General features: G+C 42.5%; 2 protein-coding genes and 1 pseudogene across 3 annotated transcripts in view; 1 reads left to right on the top strand and 2 right to left on the bottom strand.

Moving 5' to 3' along the window:
• The window catches only part of LOC137015309 (uncharacterized), a 289835-nt gene that overhangs the window by 115149 nt on the left and 155050 nt on the right, over positions 1-19636 (bottom strand). The gene's annotated exons all lie outside the window — the stretch shown is intronic.
• Positions 2130-10269, bottom strand: LOC137014683 (toll-like receptor 13; annotated as a pseudogene).
• LOC137015156 (uncharacterized) lies at positions 12230-18767 on the top strand. 2 transcript variants are annotated; one of them, XM_067379899.1, is made up of 8 exons: positions 12230-12358; positions 13388-13868; positions 13947-14254; positions 14341-14542; positions 15998-16111; positions 16185-16318; positions 16401-16586; positions 18397-18767. In XM_067379899.1, exons 1-8 carry the CDS (start codon positions 12336-12338, stop codon positions 18419-18421), a joined length of 1473 nt encoding a protein of 490 aa, XP_067236000.1. In that variant the 5' UTR covers positions 12230-12335; the 3' UTR covers positions 18422-18767. The 2 variants fall into 2 exon arrangements, with proteins under 2 accessions (XP_067236000.1, XP_067235999.1); XM_067379898.1 differs by lacking the exon at positions 18397-18767 and adding an exon at positions 16661-17422.

Here is a 19636-nt window from a genome sequence, read left to right as displayed (position 1 = left end):
TATGGCTTGCTGCATACTCGAGACAGATGTCAGTCTGTGTACATGTGCTCGCATGCGGGACACACGTTGTTGGATCGTCGTGGCATTGGCTAAAAGTTTTGTTCCTGAGATTTACAACAATGACAATACCAGGAGGATATACAACTCCGACAGCACTGCTTGGATACTAGACTAAACTGCTGCACTATTTTGAAAAATTATACTTTGGACATGTGCTCATTAGTTTGAGAGAACATTTGAGAGTTATACAGATATCTGGTACTGTATGTATAGAGTTTTACATTATAAACGCTGCTCAGATTGCATCCTTTCTTGAAGAACGATGATGGAGAGCAAATCATTCCTTAGATATGTAATGCAAACGATGGATAATATATAAAGATTTCATGGATTTAATGCTTTCATGAACAAAAAGTAGGGGTTTTTTATGTTTTGAAATGGACATTTTACCCAAGTGCAACAGATTGGATTCATCTCGCGATCTCTTTTTCATTAAAGGTATGAAGTCCCAGTTGATTTTTTGTGTTATTTGCACACCCCACAAATGAATTAGCCTACTGGTGTTAGAGCATCTAACGTTATAACGTTATCTTAAAAATCACCGTAGATTGACAGTAAAACTTTAGTACTTTCTAATGGTATTGTTATCTTTATTAATATTTTAGATAGTATCTAAGATAGATATGCTAGGCGGGCGTGGTTTCAGCAACAAGTCGTATGGGCTCCAACTTCGTCCCGCCTCTTTGCCCATTTTCAGTTATTCGGGAGTGACGTACGGTCACGTGCAGCTAAGATGGCCGCGGCCTCATTTACGCGTCAAAACTGCTGTTCAGAACTCTATGGGTGACGTCACGGACACTACGTCCATATTTTTTTTACAGTCTGGTTTTATTTACCATTTAAAGGTATTTCACTTGGTAGAAAGGACTGGATTGTTTGACACAAAGCAAGTAAAATAGGCTTCTGCTATAATCATGTAAAAATCATGCTCGATTAAGCAATTAACGGCAAAATAATTCAATTAATAATTTTGATTTATCTGTTACAGAAAAAGTTTATTTGCTATTAGCATGGACATATTACCACAGACACAGAGTTATATGTATTTGCAGGTTATGGCCGTTTGATCATGATAAAATCAGTTGTAGACATGTAGAAACAGGGGCGATACCCTTTAAACATGCTGTGCGCGCTCCCGCAGACGGCAGTCAGTTTTCGGCACGACACCGGCGTCATCCATTCAGGAGCGTCAGTGTTTGTTGTTGTCAGTGAACAAGAGTGTGTCACGATCATATAAACACAAAGAACAACATCATATAACAACATGACATGACATTAAAGGTGCCGTAGAGTTCAGATGCCCTCCCTCTATGACCATTCATTCCCGCACTGTGTGTGTGTGTGTGTGTGTGTGTGTGTGTGTGTGTGTGTGTGTGTGTGTGTGTGTGTGTGAGTGTGTGTTCACTACACTCTGATCCTAATGTGTAAACACAAAGACTACAGAAAGAAGAAAGAGGTTATTTCCTTATTTATTTCAACATGATTATTCTTCAGATGTTGGTAAGAAACACTGAGACGTTTACATGCACAGCGATACGTTACTAACTCCCTGAGATCAGTTTATTGAAATAACCCTGTAGAGAAGTTGTGTTTGTAGAAATGTCCTTTAGGATAATGAATGGAGCATGTCTTTCATATTAATAAGAGATTCAGATGCGCATTAATAAAGATGGTGATGCCTGAGAAAACGCTAATCTTTTCTCCTTTTCATTCAGGATTGAAAAAATACATTTACATTATATACTTTTAGACCTTTAATCCTCATCTGGGATCGTGTAGAGTGACCGGCCAAAGAGAGGGGAACAAAATCTTTCTGCACACTTTTGAATTGGTCTTGAAAAGATCCAAACACTTCTGTGTAATTATTACTCCTTACTATTTAAAACTATAAAGAGCAACTTTAAACACTGAAGCATCCACTGGAAAATCAGAAACTTAGAACATAAACAACAACACAAAAATATAGTGTTAATGAAAAATGATATGAACTCAGTTATCCCTGATTTAAAGAGAAATAAATGTGTAAAAGAGGAGATCATTATAATCAATCATAGTCTAAGAAGGTGGGAAAAGGCTATACATAAAAATAAAGTCGCAGAATATTTTCTTCAGTTAGGTTCAGTTAGATGATCCCTAAATCCCAGCCAATGGATGCTCCGTTTCTGAGGAGTCTTTGTTTTCCAGAGCGACTCTGAGCTTCTGCCAGAAGACCCTGGTGTCCTCTCTGGGTTCAGGCCAGCTGAGATAGCTCTTCTTCTGGATTAGTCTCTTCATCCTGTAGTACGGAGACAGCTGATGACTCGGAATATGCTCCAGGAACACCAGGATGAGAACGTCTTTTTTCTCATCAAAGAGACGGAAACTAGCAACCTGGATCTCTCGGGAACACCACTCACTCTCCAGGTAGTGATGGCTAATCACACAGATGGTTTTGCGACTACTATAAATGCCGTTAACAATATTATCCATGATAGGTTTGCCTGGTTCAAAGTCCCTGTGGTGCAGACACAACTTCCAGCCCTGCTCGCCTTCCAGCTGAGGCAACAGTTCCCTCATTACCCACAATTCATCATGAACATTATAGGAAATAAAAGCATCGTACTGCAGACCGTTGGGCTTTCTCTGCTGTTTGTTATCATGGAGGAAAGCAAGGAGAAGGTAATAGGCATAAACAACCTGCCATCTGAGGAAGTGAAAGAGAAAAGAGCCGAGAAGGGTCATTGACACTAGTGTGGCTGTGGAGATGAAGCAGAAGAACCCCACATCTACGTTACATGAATCCACATCCAGATCCAGGAGTTTGTGTCCTTTGACTTTGTCTGGGTAATTGCACGTGAGTTCATAAGCACTCTCGACTTCAGTGTCATTGCTGCTGATGGTCCAGTTGACGAACCAGGCGTTGGTACAGTCACACGAGAGATAATTTCCTCGCAGATCAAGGTAAATCAGAGTCGGCAGAGACCGGATCAAGGTCTCGTTAATGACTGATAAGGCGTTCGTGCTTACATGCAACAGATGCAGTTTACTGAGATTTGCGTTAATGAGAAAGTCCAAAGATTGCAAGCCAACTTTGGACAGGTGGAGTGTCTTGAGGACCCGGAGGGGCAGAAATATTCTCGTAGTGAGTGAAAGGAGTTCATTCCTGCTGAGATCCAGTTCCCACAGATAAGGAGTGTAAGTGAATGTGTCTGGATCTAAAGAGTTTATATTGAGATTCTCTGCTTGAAGTTTTTCCAAAGACTTCAGTCCCTTTAAAAGGTTTGAGGGCAGATTACGCATTCCTTTATGACCTTGGCTAAAAATGTGCAGAGTCTTTAGCTCTCTCAGATTTTGAAAGGGTGGATGATCAAGAGGCTTCTGGTTGTCATATGAGATATAGTTATTGTTCAACAGAAGGGTTTTCAGGTTTGGGAGTCTGGAGAACACAGAGTCTTTTATTGAACCCCGAGAGAGCTTGTTTGATTGCAAATTCAGGAAAATTAAATTTGTCAATCCATCGAAGGACCCTGCTTCAATAAAAGAGATTTGATTGTCTGGAAGAGACAAATTCTTCAGGGATTTTAAGGACTCAAAATCTCCCCTACGGACCGTGTCCAGCTTGTTATTCGCTAGATCCAAAATCGTAAGTTTTTGAAGATCTTTTTAAAATATCCATTGTGAACGAGTCTGTTAGATCCAATCATTAGAGTTTCTAAGCCTTTCAGATCTTTAAAAGCAAAGTCGTCAATAAAAGATATATAATTACTGTACATCTGGAGGGTCCGTAATTGGGTTAAGTTGGCAAAATCAACACGACTTATGCTCTTTATATGGTTGAAGGTGAGGTCCAAAAACTGAAGACCTGGCAGGCTGCTGATGACAGCAGGAACACTGTTCAATCCGTTGTTGGACAGATCCAGCTGGGTTAACTGTGTGCAGAACTGCATCTCATCTTTGGATATGGATGTAATGTTGTTCCTCTGCAAGCCCAGAAATCTCAGAGAAGAAATCAGACAGACGTTCCTCATCAAAGCTTTCACCTTTACATCCCCCAGAGAGTGTAGCCTCAGGCTGGCCAGAGAAGAGTTGAAGGTCTGCAGGAGATCTGTGATCTTCTCCACGGGCAGCTGTATTCCACTTAGATTCAGATGTCGCACGCTTTGAAGATAGCTTCTGTCCTGCACATCCCATGTCATGTTTTTAGCAATAAAAGCCAAGCTCAAATTATCCAGGCGAGGGAAAATATCGGCAGTGACACTGAACACTTCCAAAGGATTCTGAAATAAATCCAGCACTTTCAGTCTCAAAGATATGTTGGACACCTCCGAGGTCTGAAAAGAGCTGAAGTTATTGCTCCCAATGTGCACTTCCTGTAATTGAGGTAATGAAAAGAGTGGCTGAACTTTGCTTATTTGCTTCAGATGATTTCTGGACAGATTTACTTTTCTTAAACTGATCAGGGGTGAAAATGCAGAGATGCTGATATTTGCGATCAAGTTGTCATTTAGATGCAACACAGTGAGATTTCTCAGATCCTGAAACATTCCTCCAGAGATGTCTATCAGTTTGTTGAAGGCCAGATTCAACTCCTGCAAAGCCACCAAACTGCTGAACGCTCCGTCCTCCACTTCCCGGATCCTGTTGTGTAGTGCAATAAAACTTTTAAGATTAGACAGATGAGAGAAATACTCCTGGTGTATCTGCTGTATGACATTGTCAGAAACATCCAGATATGTGGCTTTGTCTGGTATATTCCTTGGTATAAAATGCAGGTTCCTCTTATTACAGAACACATTTATGTTTTGTGCATATTGCAAAGACCCTCTGACGGTACAGTTCTTTACTGAGTATCCATTGACCAGATTCATGAAAACACAGCAGTGAAGCAGCCTTATAGTCAAACCAATGAAGCACAAACCAGCCTCTATCTTCCACATTTTGAGATTTATCCTGTTATTAATCACTTAAATGAGTAAATCATCCAGGTGGAATTCTTGACATTTTCTTCTCTTCAGTTTTCCTAAGAAAGAGAAGACCAGAGTAAGTGCAGTGATGACGGTGTTACGCACAGTGTCAGTGATGCATGGGTAACCCATTTAATCCCACCGATCACAACAGTGACCGAAAAGAAAGTTTTCATTTATGAAGCTAAAACTGTTTTTTTAGTGCAATAAAGGGTCTCAATGAAATATGTGCAGTTTCTCATGGTTAGTGCAAATGGTCACATGACCAGAGCAGTTTAATTCGTGTTTGCACCATCAGTAGATGATGGCTGCAGCAAAGCTTTAAAATAAAAGGTTAATAAAGTATGTTAACTACAGAGCCCCGCACATGATATGCAAGGAAGTTAAGTAAATTGTGCAGACGATTAACTAATTCATTCCCTCGATTTGCTAAATTGTGAGCACGATTTATTATTTTGTTACCTCGATTTGCTAAATTGGAGATGGTCCTCACTGCAGAACACAAGTTCCAACTCCACCCACTTTACATATCCCTAAACCTCCTTGTCTCCGCCCCCTGGCTCTAAACCTCCCCATCTCCGCCCCCTGGCTCTAAACCTACCCTTCTCTGCCCCCTGGCTCTAAAACTACCCGTCTCCTCCCCCTGGCTTTAAACCTACCCTTCTCTGCTCCCTGGCTCTAAATCTACCTGTCTCCTCCCTCTGGCTCTAAACCCACCCGTTTCCGCCCCCTGGCTCTGAACCTCCCCGTCTCCTCCCCCTGGCTCTAAACCTCCCCATCTCCTCCCCCTGGCTCTAAACCCACCCGTTTCCGCCCCCTGGCTCTAAACCCACCCGTTTCCGCCCCCTGGCTCTAAACCCACCCGTTTCCGCCCCCTGGCTCTAAACCTACCCGTTTCCGCCCCCTGGCTCTGAACCTCCCCGTCTCCTCCCCTTGGCTCTAAACCTCCCCGTTTCCGCCCCTTGGCTCTAAACCTACCCATCTCTGCCCCCTGGCTCTAAATCTACCCATCTCTGCCCCCTGGCTCTAAACCCACCCGTTTCCGCCCCCTGGCTCTAAACCTCCCCATCTCCGCCCCCTGACTCTAAACCTACCCATCTCCTCCCCCTGGCTCTAAACCTTCCCTTCTCTGCCCCCTGGCTCTAAATCTACCTGTCTCCTCCCTCTGGCTCTAAACCCACCCGTTTCCACCCCCTGGCTCTAAACCTACCCGTTTCCGCCCCCTGGCTCTGGACCTCCCCGTCTCCGCCCCGTGGCTCTAAGCCTCCCCGTTTCCGCCCCTGGCTCTAAACCTACCCAGCTCTGCCCCCTGTCTCTAAATCTCCCAATCTCTGCACCCTGGCTCTAAACCCATCCGTTTCCGCCCCCTGGCTCTAAACCTCCCCATCTCCGCCCCCCTGGCTCTAAACCTACCCATCTCCTCCCCCTGGCTCTAAACCTACCCTTCTCTGCCCCCTGGCTCTAAACCTACCCTTCTCTGCCCCCTGGCTCTAAATCTACCTGTCTCCTCCCACTGGCTCTAAACCTACCTGTTTCCGCCCCCTGGCTCTTAACCTCCCCGTCTCCTCCCCCTGGCTCTAAACCTACCCTTCTCTGCCCCCTGGCTCTAAACCCACCCGTTTCCGCCCCTGGCTCTAAACCTACCCATCTCTGCCCCCTGGCTCTGAACCTCCCCGTCTCCTCCCCCTGGCTCCCCCTGGGCAGGTAAATAAAACATAATTAAATGAACAGTTACTAAAATCACAGTTATACAAAACATCAATTTCAAAAATTATGAATACACACATTTCCACATCATTAAAAACAAATTACCCCCCTCCCTCCATCTTTTGTAAATAAGTCCCCATCACACACACTCACACATACATTCACAAATGTCTACAAGTTTGCTGTGACAGCATCCAATGTTTTGTGCGACATGAGAATGTTTTAAAATCCGTACATGTAATCAGCTCTGTTGGAAGTGCGTTCCATTGATTTATGGCAATAAAAGAGAAAGATGATTTACCAAAAGAAGTCCTGCGTTTAGGAATACAGCATTCTCCCCTGGTAACTGATCGGGTAGCTCTTGTTGTTTTTTCTGAGCAGAGTGTAACCATTTTTTTCAAAGGAGGAGCAGTAGCATTATGAATAATTTTAAACAATAAGCATACATTTGTGTGCATTATTAGATTTTCAAAATTTAAAATACTATATTTAGTGAGTATCTGACAGTGATGATACTGCCGTGTTTTTTTGTCGTGAATCTTAAGGGCACTTTTATATAATGATTCAAGTGGTTTTAGGGCCGTTTTACATGCCTGAGACCAACTTGTCATACAATAGAGAAAATGTGGGAGAATCATTGCATTTAAATATGTATATGATGCTTCAACAGTAAGTGAGTTTCTTATGTGTCTGTAGTTTATAAGATTAAATTTCAGTGTGTTACTCAGCTTTTTAACATGATTTTTAAAACTAAGAGTATTATCAAGGGTAACCCCTAAATATTTGAATTCATCCACATTTTTGATTTTTTGCCCATTTACTGAGATTTCAGGACAGTCCCTGAGTTTGCTCCTGTTTGTAAAAAACATGGTTACAGTCTTTTCAACATTTAGAGTCAAACAGGAATTATTTAGCCATTCAACAACCTTTTGTATTTCCTTAGTTAATTTCATTGCAACCTCAGTTGCATTTTTTCCATAAGTAATTATTTTTTAAAACTTTTTATGGAAAAATTGTGTGAAAAGTTTTGTTTTATGGTCAGTCACAACTGTGACCAGTGGGATAATGTGTATACTGAATTAACATATTGCTGCAGTCATCAGAATTATTATATAGCCCAGTTCTTCTCAAAATCCAGCCCATGCATTTACACATTTCATCTCATTACTTATACTCTAAAACCACCCGTTTCCGCCCCTGGCTCTAAACCTACCCGTTTCCGCCCCCTGCCTCTAAATCTACCCATCTCTGCCCCCTGGCTCTAAACCCACCCGTTTCTGCCCCCTGGCTCTAAATCTACCCATCTCTGCCCCCTGGCTCTAAACCCACCCTTTTCTGCCCCCTGGCTCTAAATCTACCCATCTCTGCCCCCTGGCTCTAAACCCACCTGTTTCTGCCCCCTGGCTCTAAACCTACCCCTCTCTGCCCCCTGGCTCTAAACCTACCCATCTCTGCCCCCTGGCTCTAAACCCACCCTTTTCCGCCCCCTGGCTCTAAATCTACCCATCTCTGCCCCCTGGCTCTAAACCCACCTGTTTCTGCCCCCTGGCTCTAAACCTACCCGTCTTCACCCCCTGGCTCTAAATCTACCCATCTCTGCCCCCTGGCTCTAAACCACCGGTTTCTGCCCCCTGGCTCTAAACCTACCCATCTCCCCACCCCCTGGTTCTAAACCCACCTGTTTCTGCCCCCTGGCTCTAAATCTACCCATCTCTGCCCCCTGGCTCTAAACCCACCCGTTTCTGCCCCCTGGCTCTAAATCTACCCATCTCTGCCCCCTGGCTCTAAACCCACCTGTTTCTGCCCCCTGGCTCTAAACCTACCCGTCTTCACCCCCTGGCTCTAAATCTACCCATCTCTGCCCCCTGGCTCTAAACCACCGGTTTCTGCCCCCTGGCTCTAAACCTACCCATCTCCACCCCCTGGTTCTAAATCCAACTCCTCCCACTTTACATATACCTTAACCTACCCGTCTCCACCTCCTGGCTCTAAATTGATGGAATTTGTTCCATCAATTTGTTAAATTGTGTGCATGATTAACTATTTTGTCTTGTGCATGATTTACCCTACTATTTTTGTTCCTGCATGTCATATGAAGGGCTCCAAGATTTCTGGTACTCATTATCTTTAAGGTGTCTATATTAATATATGAATTCACAATTATTCAGTTTTGTTGAATGTGGTCATAGAATGAGTAATCATGGTGATGGAAACAGTAGTGACCAGTGGGATAATACAGGATTTCCAGTTTCAGTTGTCAGGGAAGGCTGAAAAATGCCACAGTGACAGTTACAGTTAAAATTGCACTAAACTAAAAGTTCAAATGCTATAAAGCAGGTTTCCAAATAACACAAAAGGTTAATAATAACTCAAAATGATGGTAAGGTGATGTAACAACATAACTGAGGGCTTATAAAGACAGCAAACAGATGAGATAACGAGACTAATAAATGAGACACAGCTGAACTGAAGACACTAATAGACACCACGGATACAAATAAGTGGCAGGAAACTAAGAACAAAAGGAGAACATGTGACAAATAGGGCATGGTGCAAAAACAGACAGACATGTGACATAACAATATTATTATATATGTTACAATAAAGTAACATTTTTGAAATATGTTGATGGTTGTATTATTTTGTATAAGGGTTTTTTATGGATAACTGTAATGAGATGAAATGTGTAAATACATGGGCTGGATTTTGAGAAGAACTGGGCTATATAATAATTCTGATGACTGCAGCAATATGTTAATTCAGTATACACATTATCCCACTGGTCACAGTTGTGACCGACCATAAAACAAAACTTTTCACCAATTTTTCCATAAAAAGTTTTAAAAAATAATTACTGATTATTTCAAGGGGACACTAAAGACACATCATTTAGATATTTTCATGTCTGGGAAAAATTTGGGATTAAACGTCTTAATAAACAATTGACTCGGCTGAGAACACAGAATGAAAGGCAGTTTCATTGAGCAAACACTTTAAAATGTACTAAATGCACACTGAACAGCACAAAACATCCTTTAAAGTGTCATTATGTGAATCTATACTATGAGAAGTGAGGAAATCTGTAATACTTTTCACCCTAAATTAAAAATGAACTGTTGGGCATATATGAAATATCTGGTGACTTTGAATACAAGTCAAGTGAAGTAACATGTATGTCTCTTGTGTTTAGGTTTTAAATAGTATAAACACGTTGTTTGCGCATACTTAAACAAACTAGAGCCTTATTTCTTCAGAAAGAAACTGTCCTGACTGAAATCTCTCTCAAACAGAGCAGTTATTTTCAGAGAAGCTCAGATTATTTGAAATGTGTGTAAAAGAACAGTTACACAAAGAGAAATGAATTGATTCAGATGAACTTGTCTGAATAAGGTTAGAGTGCCTCATCTTTTACAAGGATTTAATGAGTTTTGTTTGATTGTTTGAACACTTACCTTTAAACGATTCAAGCAAACGCAGATCAGCGATGATGAAGCGGGTCACCCTAATGACTGCTGATCCATCACAGCAAACACACTCTTTCCCTTCAGTTCATCATGAAGTTCACTCTCGGGAACTGAAACCCTTCTGCTTCGCTGTCGTTTCACTTCTTACTGCCATAAATTACACTCTGAACGAGATCCAGAAGGATGAGGGATGTGAAACCAGGGAAGCTGGAAGTTGTATAAGGGTCAACAGAAGTGTTCTCAGAAGATCTTGAGGAGGACGGAAACCCAGTGATTATATGTTTGCTTTAGTACCCTTTTTGCTGTAATAAATATGTCAAGATGTCCTGGATACTTGAGGAAGAGTCAGAAAGGTTGTGGTCAAAACTCTTCATATGGACACACACATATCTCAGGTTGATCTCGCCACACTTTTGAACACCACGTGATCACGCAGTCTAGATTTAAGACTGATTACTCCTGAGAAAGATACTCACATCTGTCTATTCTGGCCTAACTGACCGAACTATTAAACAATACTTTCAGTTGTCTTTAAGATAATGTTACACTTTTAGTCTAGTCACTGCAGTTTTTCACAATTCTTGAAACAATTCAGCATTTTCTCTTGCACAAACCTCGAACTTCCAATCATTATATTCTCTTCTGTCAGAATCAAACTTTGGCCTCAGATGACGCACAAAACTTGACAAACACAGACTAGTGCACTGCGCAGTGAACACTACTGAGATAAATCCGGTGCACTTTTAGAGTTTTAATAGAGAAACAGTGTGTAGAACAGGCCTGAACAAACACAAAAACACACAATAAATCAATCATAAATATGCACTTTATCAGTCTGTGCATATAATGAGACATCAATACAAATACTTTATAACTGTGCTGAGTTAACTGAGCGTGATCTAGAGAGTTTGTCCTCATTAACACTTCATGAACCATCATCTACGGCCATCAGATCTCACCTGAGCGACTGCGGTAACGGCTCACTGTGTCGTGTTAATGGAGACACACATCAACATTAACACACTCACAGACACTCATTGTCATGTTACACTGTGATCACCATGACCAAAATAACCCAAACTACTTACAGTCAAACTAAAGTATGGACATTTTAAACATTTTAAGCCTTGTGAATAAAGTATTCAGGACAACAACACAAGAAAATAATGTGTGAACCTGATTACCAAGATCTGGTGATTTATCATTCAGTAGGATTATGCTTTTGCTTTTGAAAGAGTCTCTTCTGCTCACCAAGACTGCACTTATTTTATCAAAAATACTGTAAAACAGTGAAATATTGATCCAGTGTAAATCAGCTGTTTTCTATGTGAATATATAGTAAAGTGTAATTTATTCCTGTGATCAAAGCTGAATTTTCAGCATCGTTACTCCAGTCTTCAGTGTCACATGATCAGTTTAATGCATCCTTGATTAATAAAAATATTAATTTCTCTCTCTCTTTCTCTTTAATCTTACCACAGATGTTTGAATGCATTACTGCATTATTTCCACAAAAAAAATTTCAGCAAAAACTCTTTCAAAGTAAAAATAAAATAATAATAATAAATTATATTTATTTGATTATATTGATAATAATCATAAATGTTTCTTGATCATCAAATCATCATATCAGATTGATTTCTGAAGGATCATGTGACACTGAAGACTGGAGTAATGATGCTGAAAATTCAGCTTTGATCACAGGAATAAATTACACTTTATTATATATTCACAACAGCTATTTTGAATTGTAATAATATTTCATTATATATTCCTTGGTGAGCACAACATGAAAAACATTTAGAAATCATATACTGATCCCAAACTTTTGAATGGTATTGTATAAATATATACAGCTTAATGTTAAGAGAGTAGCAAGACTTGTCTGGCCACGCCTTTGGCTCTTCTTATTGGCTCAGCTTCGGTGACATCACTGCAGGTGAGCTGACCCCGCCCACACCTGCACAAACGAACACAAATACAGGAGGTGAGGTCATTGTGATCTGAGCCACACTCCGGAGCAGAAGAGGGCGGTAATGCGCCTACAAGCTGACTGATAACTGCCCTGAAACAGAGAAGAAGAGGAGGAACACTGCTCTCACGCTTTCATTCATCCAAACACAAACTTTTCTCCTTTATCAGAGACTCTCCTGCTGTCACAATGCCTGAACTAACCGAGATGAGGTGAGCTTGTGTTGCCTTTCCTTCAGAGGATGTGTTCTGCGTTTGAGAATTAATCTATCCAAGAATAAACAGTTTAATATATGGTGGTCGCATCTGAATGAGGGTTTTATCTGACGTTATATGTAGAGTTTATGACAAAGCAAGTTTGATTATATAATAATAAAAAAATGTTAACAATGTTTTAACTGAGTTTTTAAAGTTTCAGTAGTCGAAGCTGGCCACTTTTCTCTTTCCTCTGCATCTGGTCTCGCATGTGACGCGTCGCGCTGTATGCGCGTTCACAGAAAACAAGCGTTTCTGCTCTGACAAACGCGACGCGCGCGCAGTGGACTGGAGAAAAGCTGCACTGATTTTAACTTGAGCGCTATATATTATTTATATATATATATATATATATATATATATATATATATATATATATATATATATATATATATATGTGAACGGAGCTTTAATATAGATTTTAAGTACATGTGACCTTTTTTTGACGAATTAACTTTTGGCGATCTAGCGATTAATAAACAGAACTGCATGCGTCTTGCGGAAGAACATTGTAGCCGGAACTACTTCTCTGTGTTTATGTCTGTGACGAATCACGCAGACCTGTGCTACTCCGCAGTGGTGCGACCTGAACCAGACTAAAATAGTCCGAATATAAACACTTATTTTAGGTATACTGTAGCGATTCAGGATAAGATAAATCAGGTTTTGGTAAATAGGTTTATGGTGTTTTTTTTATCATTATATATTTTTTGGTAAATTTTAAACAAAAAAGGTTAATGTTTGTAATCACCATTTTACTACAGAAACCACGGCCAAATCTATGGTTAGTTTAGCAAAACCATGGTTAATTTGTGGTTACAGTGTTTTTATTTTATATTAACTAGGTTTTTTTTTTTTTTTGTGGGGGTTCAGTAATTGACACCCTTTCTCACCCGCTCCAGTCTCTCACAGTAGAAGTGCTAACAGTGCAGACCCCGTTTAGTTTCATTGAATCACTTCTCTTCATTTCATGTCCTTTTTCCTCAGGTCTGCGGATCGCCACATCGTGCACTGCTTGCGGTGCTACAAGCCTCACGACAACCTCTCCGTTCACCTGGCCAGGGTGTGCATGAAGACCAGCACGTCCGAGGAGTGCGTGGAGGAGCTGCAGAAGGCCAAGGCTTCCAGCAAGGAGTGGACCCGTAACAACAGGACCTGGACGTACGGACAGCTCTGTGATCTCCTGCCCCACAGACGCTCCCGGATCACCCTGGTCAAGGAGCTTCTTCAGCGTGGGTTCTTCATCTTGAACCTGCCGCAGGAGTCAGAGATGGTCCTGGAGCCTGAAGATGATGCTGCTGCCACCACCGTCACATCCTCCAGAGATCCTCCAACCACACTCTCGTCTGAGAGGATAAAGATGAGGGAGGCCGGTCTGCATCGCAGGTTCCCTGTGAAAACCAAGTTCCTGGTGGGATTTAAAGAGTTCCTGATGAAGACACTGAAGGTGCCCAATGTTCAGCAGGAGGTAAGATCTCTTTTCAGAGTCTTCTGTGTTTTTCTTGGTCTTCATGCAGACATTCATTCTCTCCGTCCTTCTTCACAGGTTGACAGCGTGTCCCGTTTCCTGCGGTACATGCAGCCCACCGGGAGTAAGCTGTCTCTGGACTTCCTCTCCAAGAGCACGGAGACCCGGGACCTCCTGACGACCCTGCGGCGCGCGGACGTGCGATCAGCCTCCATCCTCAGCTACGTCAAGAGCATTAAACGGTTCTTGGAGTACTTGACGGCAAGGCGGGATCTGCGGAGAAAAATCCCACAGCTCCGGAAAAAATGCAGGAGATACGCTGTCATGCTGAGGACTCTGCGGAAGACCGTATCCAAGACCAACGAGGAGAACACCTGCGACTCCAGGTTAGAGGATGACATGTTGATCTTGTACTGAGGTTATTTACAAGCGTTGTCTTCAATAACCTCTCGTCTGTTTAACCCGAACACAGACGGTGTGCTGAGGACGCTCCCGGCATCAAAGACTGCCAGCAGATCCTGCAGGTGGCAAAGCTGGACTTCCTCCGGCTCCACGGGGATCTGGTGGGAGGGAAGGTGCTTTCAAACACAGACATGACGCTCTACCGGTATTACTGCGAGGCGCTCCTGGTGTACCGTCACATGCAGCGTCCCGGAGCTGTAGAAGGACTGACTGTAAGTTCATCTGTTTCTCGAGGTCAAGCACTGAATTATGATGTTTCTCACGCTCTGGAAGTCTACAGCAGCCCATAGAGCCGCTTATGGGAAAGTTAGGAAGTTTGGAGTCTCTAACTTAGTTCCTCTAGCGCCACCAGGTGTCCAAAGTGTCACATTTATGCTAATAATTTTTGAACCATAAGGGCTAGAAACAAAATTATTTTCCCTCTGATTCCTAAACTCCTCCTCCTGTTGATTTTCATGAACGCTGAACCAGATCATCTTCAGAACATGTCGACAAAAAGTAATGGAATTCAAGCTGATTTGTCAAACTGTTTATGAAAAACGTGCAAACAAATTGAATGAAGCGCTTGCTAAAACATAAATAAGGCTGTATCTCCTGTACCTCCTCAGTGCTTCATTGTTTTCAAATCAAACCTGGTCCATGTCAGTACAAGCATGACCTGAGGTTAAATGCGGTTTCAGCGCAGTGCCACCTACTGCTCTGGAGTTATTAAAAATGACTATTTTTGATTATAACTTCTGAACAATTTGTCCAAAAATCACAAGTTAGATTTGTTGTATCATGCCGAGTCGATTGATTTCCAATTTTCCCCATATTGGCCATTTTGAATTTTGTGCTAAAATGCTGTATGAATGCATTAGTGTATTATGAAACTCAGTATGGGTCATGAGCACAGTGCCCTGAAGGAGCATGGGAAGATTCAAGTGGTAAAATCAAATATTCACATGCTTATTTTCATGGGAGTCATCTCCTTCGACTCCCGAATCCTTGATGAGTCCAACGATGCCAAACACGTTAGGTTTCAGCTTATGGTTTGTGCAACATTGTGATTTAGAGCTTGCTGAATATATTCAAAACTGTTAGTCCGAGATGAAACCACCGTAGGAAACACAAAACCATAGTTCGTTAACAATATGCTAATGCACAAATGTCAGTTTTGAGAGGAAGTGGCAGAAAATCCAATCAAAGCCATCCATGGGTCACTTTTTTTTATTTTATACATATAAATGTCTATAACTCCGAAATGAAGTGAGAGATTTTCACCAGATGTGACACACACATGTATGAGGACACACTCTGAGGACACACAATAAAAAAAGTGTGCCTGTTGGTGGCGCTATAATAGAACAAAACATGAAATTTCCATTAAATACAATACAGTATTATGATATGAAATGCTGTATCATATGAATGCACTGATTTACCATTACGAAACTCAGGATGTGTCATCGGCACCATGCTCTGAAGGCACACAATAGGTTTTGAGGCGCCACCTTGTGGTCAAACATTATACTTTTTAAAGTTTTTAAAAAATGCTAATTGCAGCTGGTCTGACGCTGATGTTGGACCAGCTTATCGTGCAGCTATATCAGTGAGTTCACACTTGGTTTGCTGTGATATTTGCACAGGGATGCATCAGTAAATGACACTTTCTCAATGTTTTCCAGGACGCAGACTGGGTGGAGCGGGTCTCTCGGGGTGGCAGGGTGGTGATCGGCGTGAGGAGAGAGAAAACTGCCAGTGTACAGATCGCCCTGACGAAAGAGGAGGAAGCTTTAAGTGTCAGTTCGACTCAAACCGCAGATCTCTTGCGCCAGTGTTTGACAGTCAGTGACTCTCCGGTCTCTTCCACAGGTTCTGCAGCTCTACTTCAGGCAGATCCGGCCTAAGAACATCGGGCTGGAGAAATTCTGCCGGGGTTTTTTTGTTTCATCGTCCAGCGATACAGTCCATAGTGTGTCCCAGGACATGAACCGGCTACACGAGATGTACGTACCTACACAGATCCACGCGCTCACGTGTGTCGTTGCACCTGTCGGGCATAGTCACATGTCGTGTTTGTTCCTGCAGTTATAAGCTGGCCCCTTTCACGAGCCAGGACGTGAGGAGGGCTGCTGGGAAGGCGGCGCAGAAGCTCCCGGCACCACAACAGGAGGCTGTGAACCGGTACCTGGCCCATAGCGCCGGCGCGGCCCAGCGGGACAGGACGCCGCAGGATGTGGTGGACGCAGCGGAGCAGCTGGACTCGCTGGCTGGGTACGTCTCTTCATCCAGTGATGTGTCCAGCTGAACTGAGCTCATGTTTTAAACTGTTTTCCTCTCTTGATCAGCACTTCTTCAGACGACAGCTCCTTCCTAGCTGAACCGGCACGGCTGTTTCCAGCTCGTGGAGAGATTTCTGCGCTTTCGTGACCAGATTCCCCGTGTCTCTGGAGGGCCAGCCTCCCACCAAAAGACAGCGGGTCGATTCAGGCTTTCCCCAAGACCGCGTCTTTTACAAGTGGCGGGCCACCCAGTACGCCCAGAGAGAGGAGTACCTGCTGTGTAAGTGACTGATATTAATGCGTTGATGAACTCATTGACACAAACGAGTGACGGGCACGAGTAAAGTCCTGTGATCGTCTTTCAGCACGCTTCACACACCGCAAGCCTTCGGCCGCAAAGGTGGCGAGGCTGATCGCGCAGGAGGGGTGGAAGACCAACCATCCCAAGCCTGAAGAGATCGAGCGCTTGTGGAGACCGCCTCCCAGCGGCACCGTTGAGACCAATGAGGTCATCATAAAATGTGTGTCGGAGCAGACCTGGACAGGCCTGGCCATCAAAGACTTCGGTGCCGAGGAAGGTCTAGGTAAGAAGTGATGACTTCACTCAAACGTTCAGTTCAGCTGCACCAGGACCTGAAGTTTTCCTCTGCTGCGTTCACTAACTCCATGTGATGCTCTCTTCACCGCAGGAGTGGTTGCGACCCGACCGATTTCCAAAGGTGACATCGTGTGTGACTACCACGGGAAGGTGATCCCAGCAGCCGAAGGGATGGCCATGATTCAGGGCCTTCATGGCCGGGTCAGGAACCTGTTCTTCTTCAGAGCCGGACAGAGAGACCTGTGCGTCGACGCTCACACCGTCCCCTGCGAGTGCCACCCCGACACGGACACTGTGGACAGAAGGATCAAACGCTCCTCCACGAGGCCCAACCTGGAGCCCTTCCACTGCGTGCTGAAGCTGAACGGAGCGGACCGCGACGTCATCCTCCTCACAGCGCTGCAGGACATCAGCGTCGACACGCAGCTGAGTTTTACTCTGGAGTGGTCAGGAGGTCCTTCCTTGGCCTGGAGCTGGACTGGCTGGATGAGTAGGTCGTGTTCACGGGTCCAGCAGCCTGAAGAACCCAAATCACGCTGAGCTTCATCAAAACCCGTCTCAGCACGCCTGTCTGCAGCGACGGCACAGATTAGCCTTCACGGTGACCTTTGACATTTGTGTGATGATTGCTGGAAAATGGAGGCAGTGTTTGTAAAAAGTTATTTAAGTTGGGCACACGCTCAGCGTGGAGCCGCTACCGCAGGAACATGGAGCGACAGTCGATCAGCGAGAGGACCAAACCAGCTTCGTTTAAAACTGGACCTCAAAGATAAACTGACTTCTGCAGTGAGCCGCGCAGGACCATTTGTGTTCGAGAGTTTCAACGCTAGATGACCACGTTAGATCTGAGATAACAGGACTCCCAGAATCCGTTCACGGGACGTTCGCAGACAGGATCTGCTGTTTCAGTGTAAGTACAGCTGGACTTTGGTTTGTGGAGGTGTTTTTGGATGAACTGATGAAGATGCAGGATTTACAGTGTTATTAATTTAGTAGATTAGTGGTGCGTGTTTAGCATTGCATGTTTTTATTGCAGAACTACAATACATGATCGTGTTTCTTGTGAACCGTTGCACTCCTGTTCTTCAGTGAAACTAGGTGTTTTGAGAGCTGTTTTGGAATCAAAGCACATGTGCAATAACTGAACATGCCTGTAACACTGTCTCTTTGATGTCAAATCATTTATTTTTATTTCTCCTCTCAGAAACATGTGCATCTATCAGACCTGAAGCATCTATTTCCATTGGTATGGATGGACCTGAAGTTCCTCAATCATCTCCAGCAAGAACGTGCTGAAGTACATGGAGGTCAGCAGCTGTGGATGTCACATGCTACATGATTCATTCAGGACAGGCCACATGAGTATTGAGAATCTGTTGAGATCAGTTTGATTTGACAATGACCCTTCAACACGAGAAGATCAGACTAAACTGATCTCCATCCACTCCCATGCTATCTAACCAATCATTTCTTATTCTAAAGTTTATATACTATATGTATAATTTTAATATAAGAACTCTAGAACAAGAAATTATTTGGTAGATAATATATAATATTTGGTTTATTGAAATAAATATTTTGTAAATACAAAATTTGTCTTTTTTTTTTTTTTTGTTTTTACATATTTTTGCAAATGTATGTGGAATTGCAAAAACAGACACTTCAAACAACAAAAAATCTAACCTTTCACAAAAATCCAGATTTTATTGTGTTTATAATGGTTAAATATGTCAAAAGTCTGGAATCTGTAAGATTTTTAATGTTTTTGAAAGAAGTCCCGTCTGCTCATCAAGGCTGCATTAATTTAATAAAAATACAATAAAACAGTGAAATATTACTCCAGTGTAAATCATCTGGTTATTACACTGTAAAGTGTAATTTATTCCTGTGATCAAAGCTGAATTTTCAGCATCATTACTCCAGTCTTCAGTGTCACATGATCCTTCAGAAATAATTCTGATATGATGATCTGCTGCTCAAGAAACATTTATGTACAATTGTACAACATATTTGTGTACAGTGTTTTTTTTTTTTCAGGATTCTTTGAATAGAAAGTTCAAAAGAACAGCGTTTATTTGAAATATAATCTTTTGTAACATTATAAATGTCTTTACTGTCACTTTTGATCGATTAAATGCATCATTGCTGAATAAAAGTATTAATTTCTTTAAAAAAATAAAATAAAAATTCTTACTGACCCCAAACTTTTGAACACTAGTGTATATTGTTACAAAAGCTTTGTATTTCAGATAAATGCTGTTTTCTTGAACTTTCTATTCATCAAAGGATCCTGGGGGGGAAAAAAAAAATACACAACTGTTTTCCACATTGATAATAATCATAAATGTTTCATCACAACACAGCTTCTAGAACTGTAATTCCTGCAGGTTTTCTTCTAACCAGCACAATTTTGCCTCTAACGCCTAGATCAATATCCAGAAACT

The sequence above is a fragment of the Chanodichthys erythropterus genome, chromosome 24, assembly GCF_024489055.1.
Source record: "Chanodichthys erythropterus isolate Z2021 chromosome 24, ASM2448905v1, whole genome shotgun sequence".
Taxonomy (NCBI): domain Eukaryota; kingdom Metazoa; phylum Chordata; class Actinopteri; order Cypriniformes; family Xenocyprididae; genus Chanodichthys; species Chanodichthys erythropterus.
This window is presented reverse-complemented; position numbering and strand designations above follow the sequence as displayed.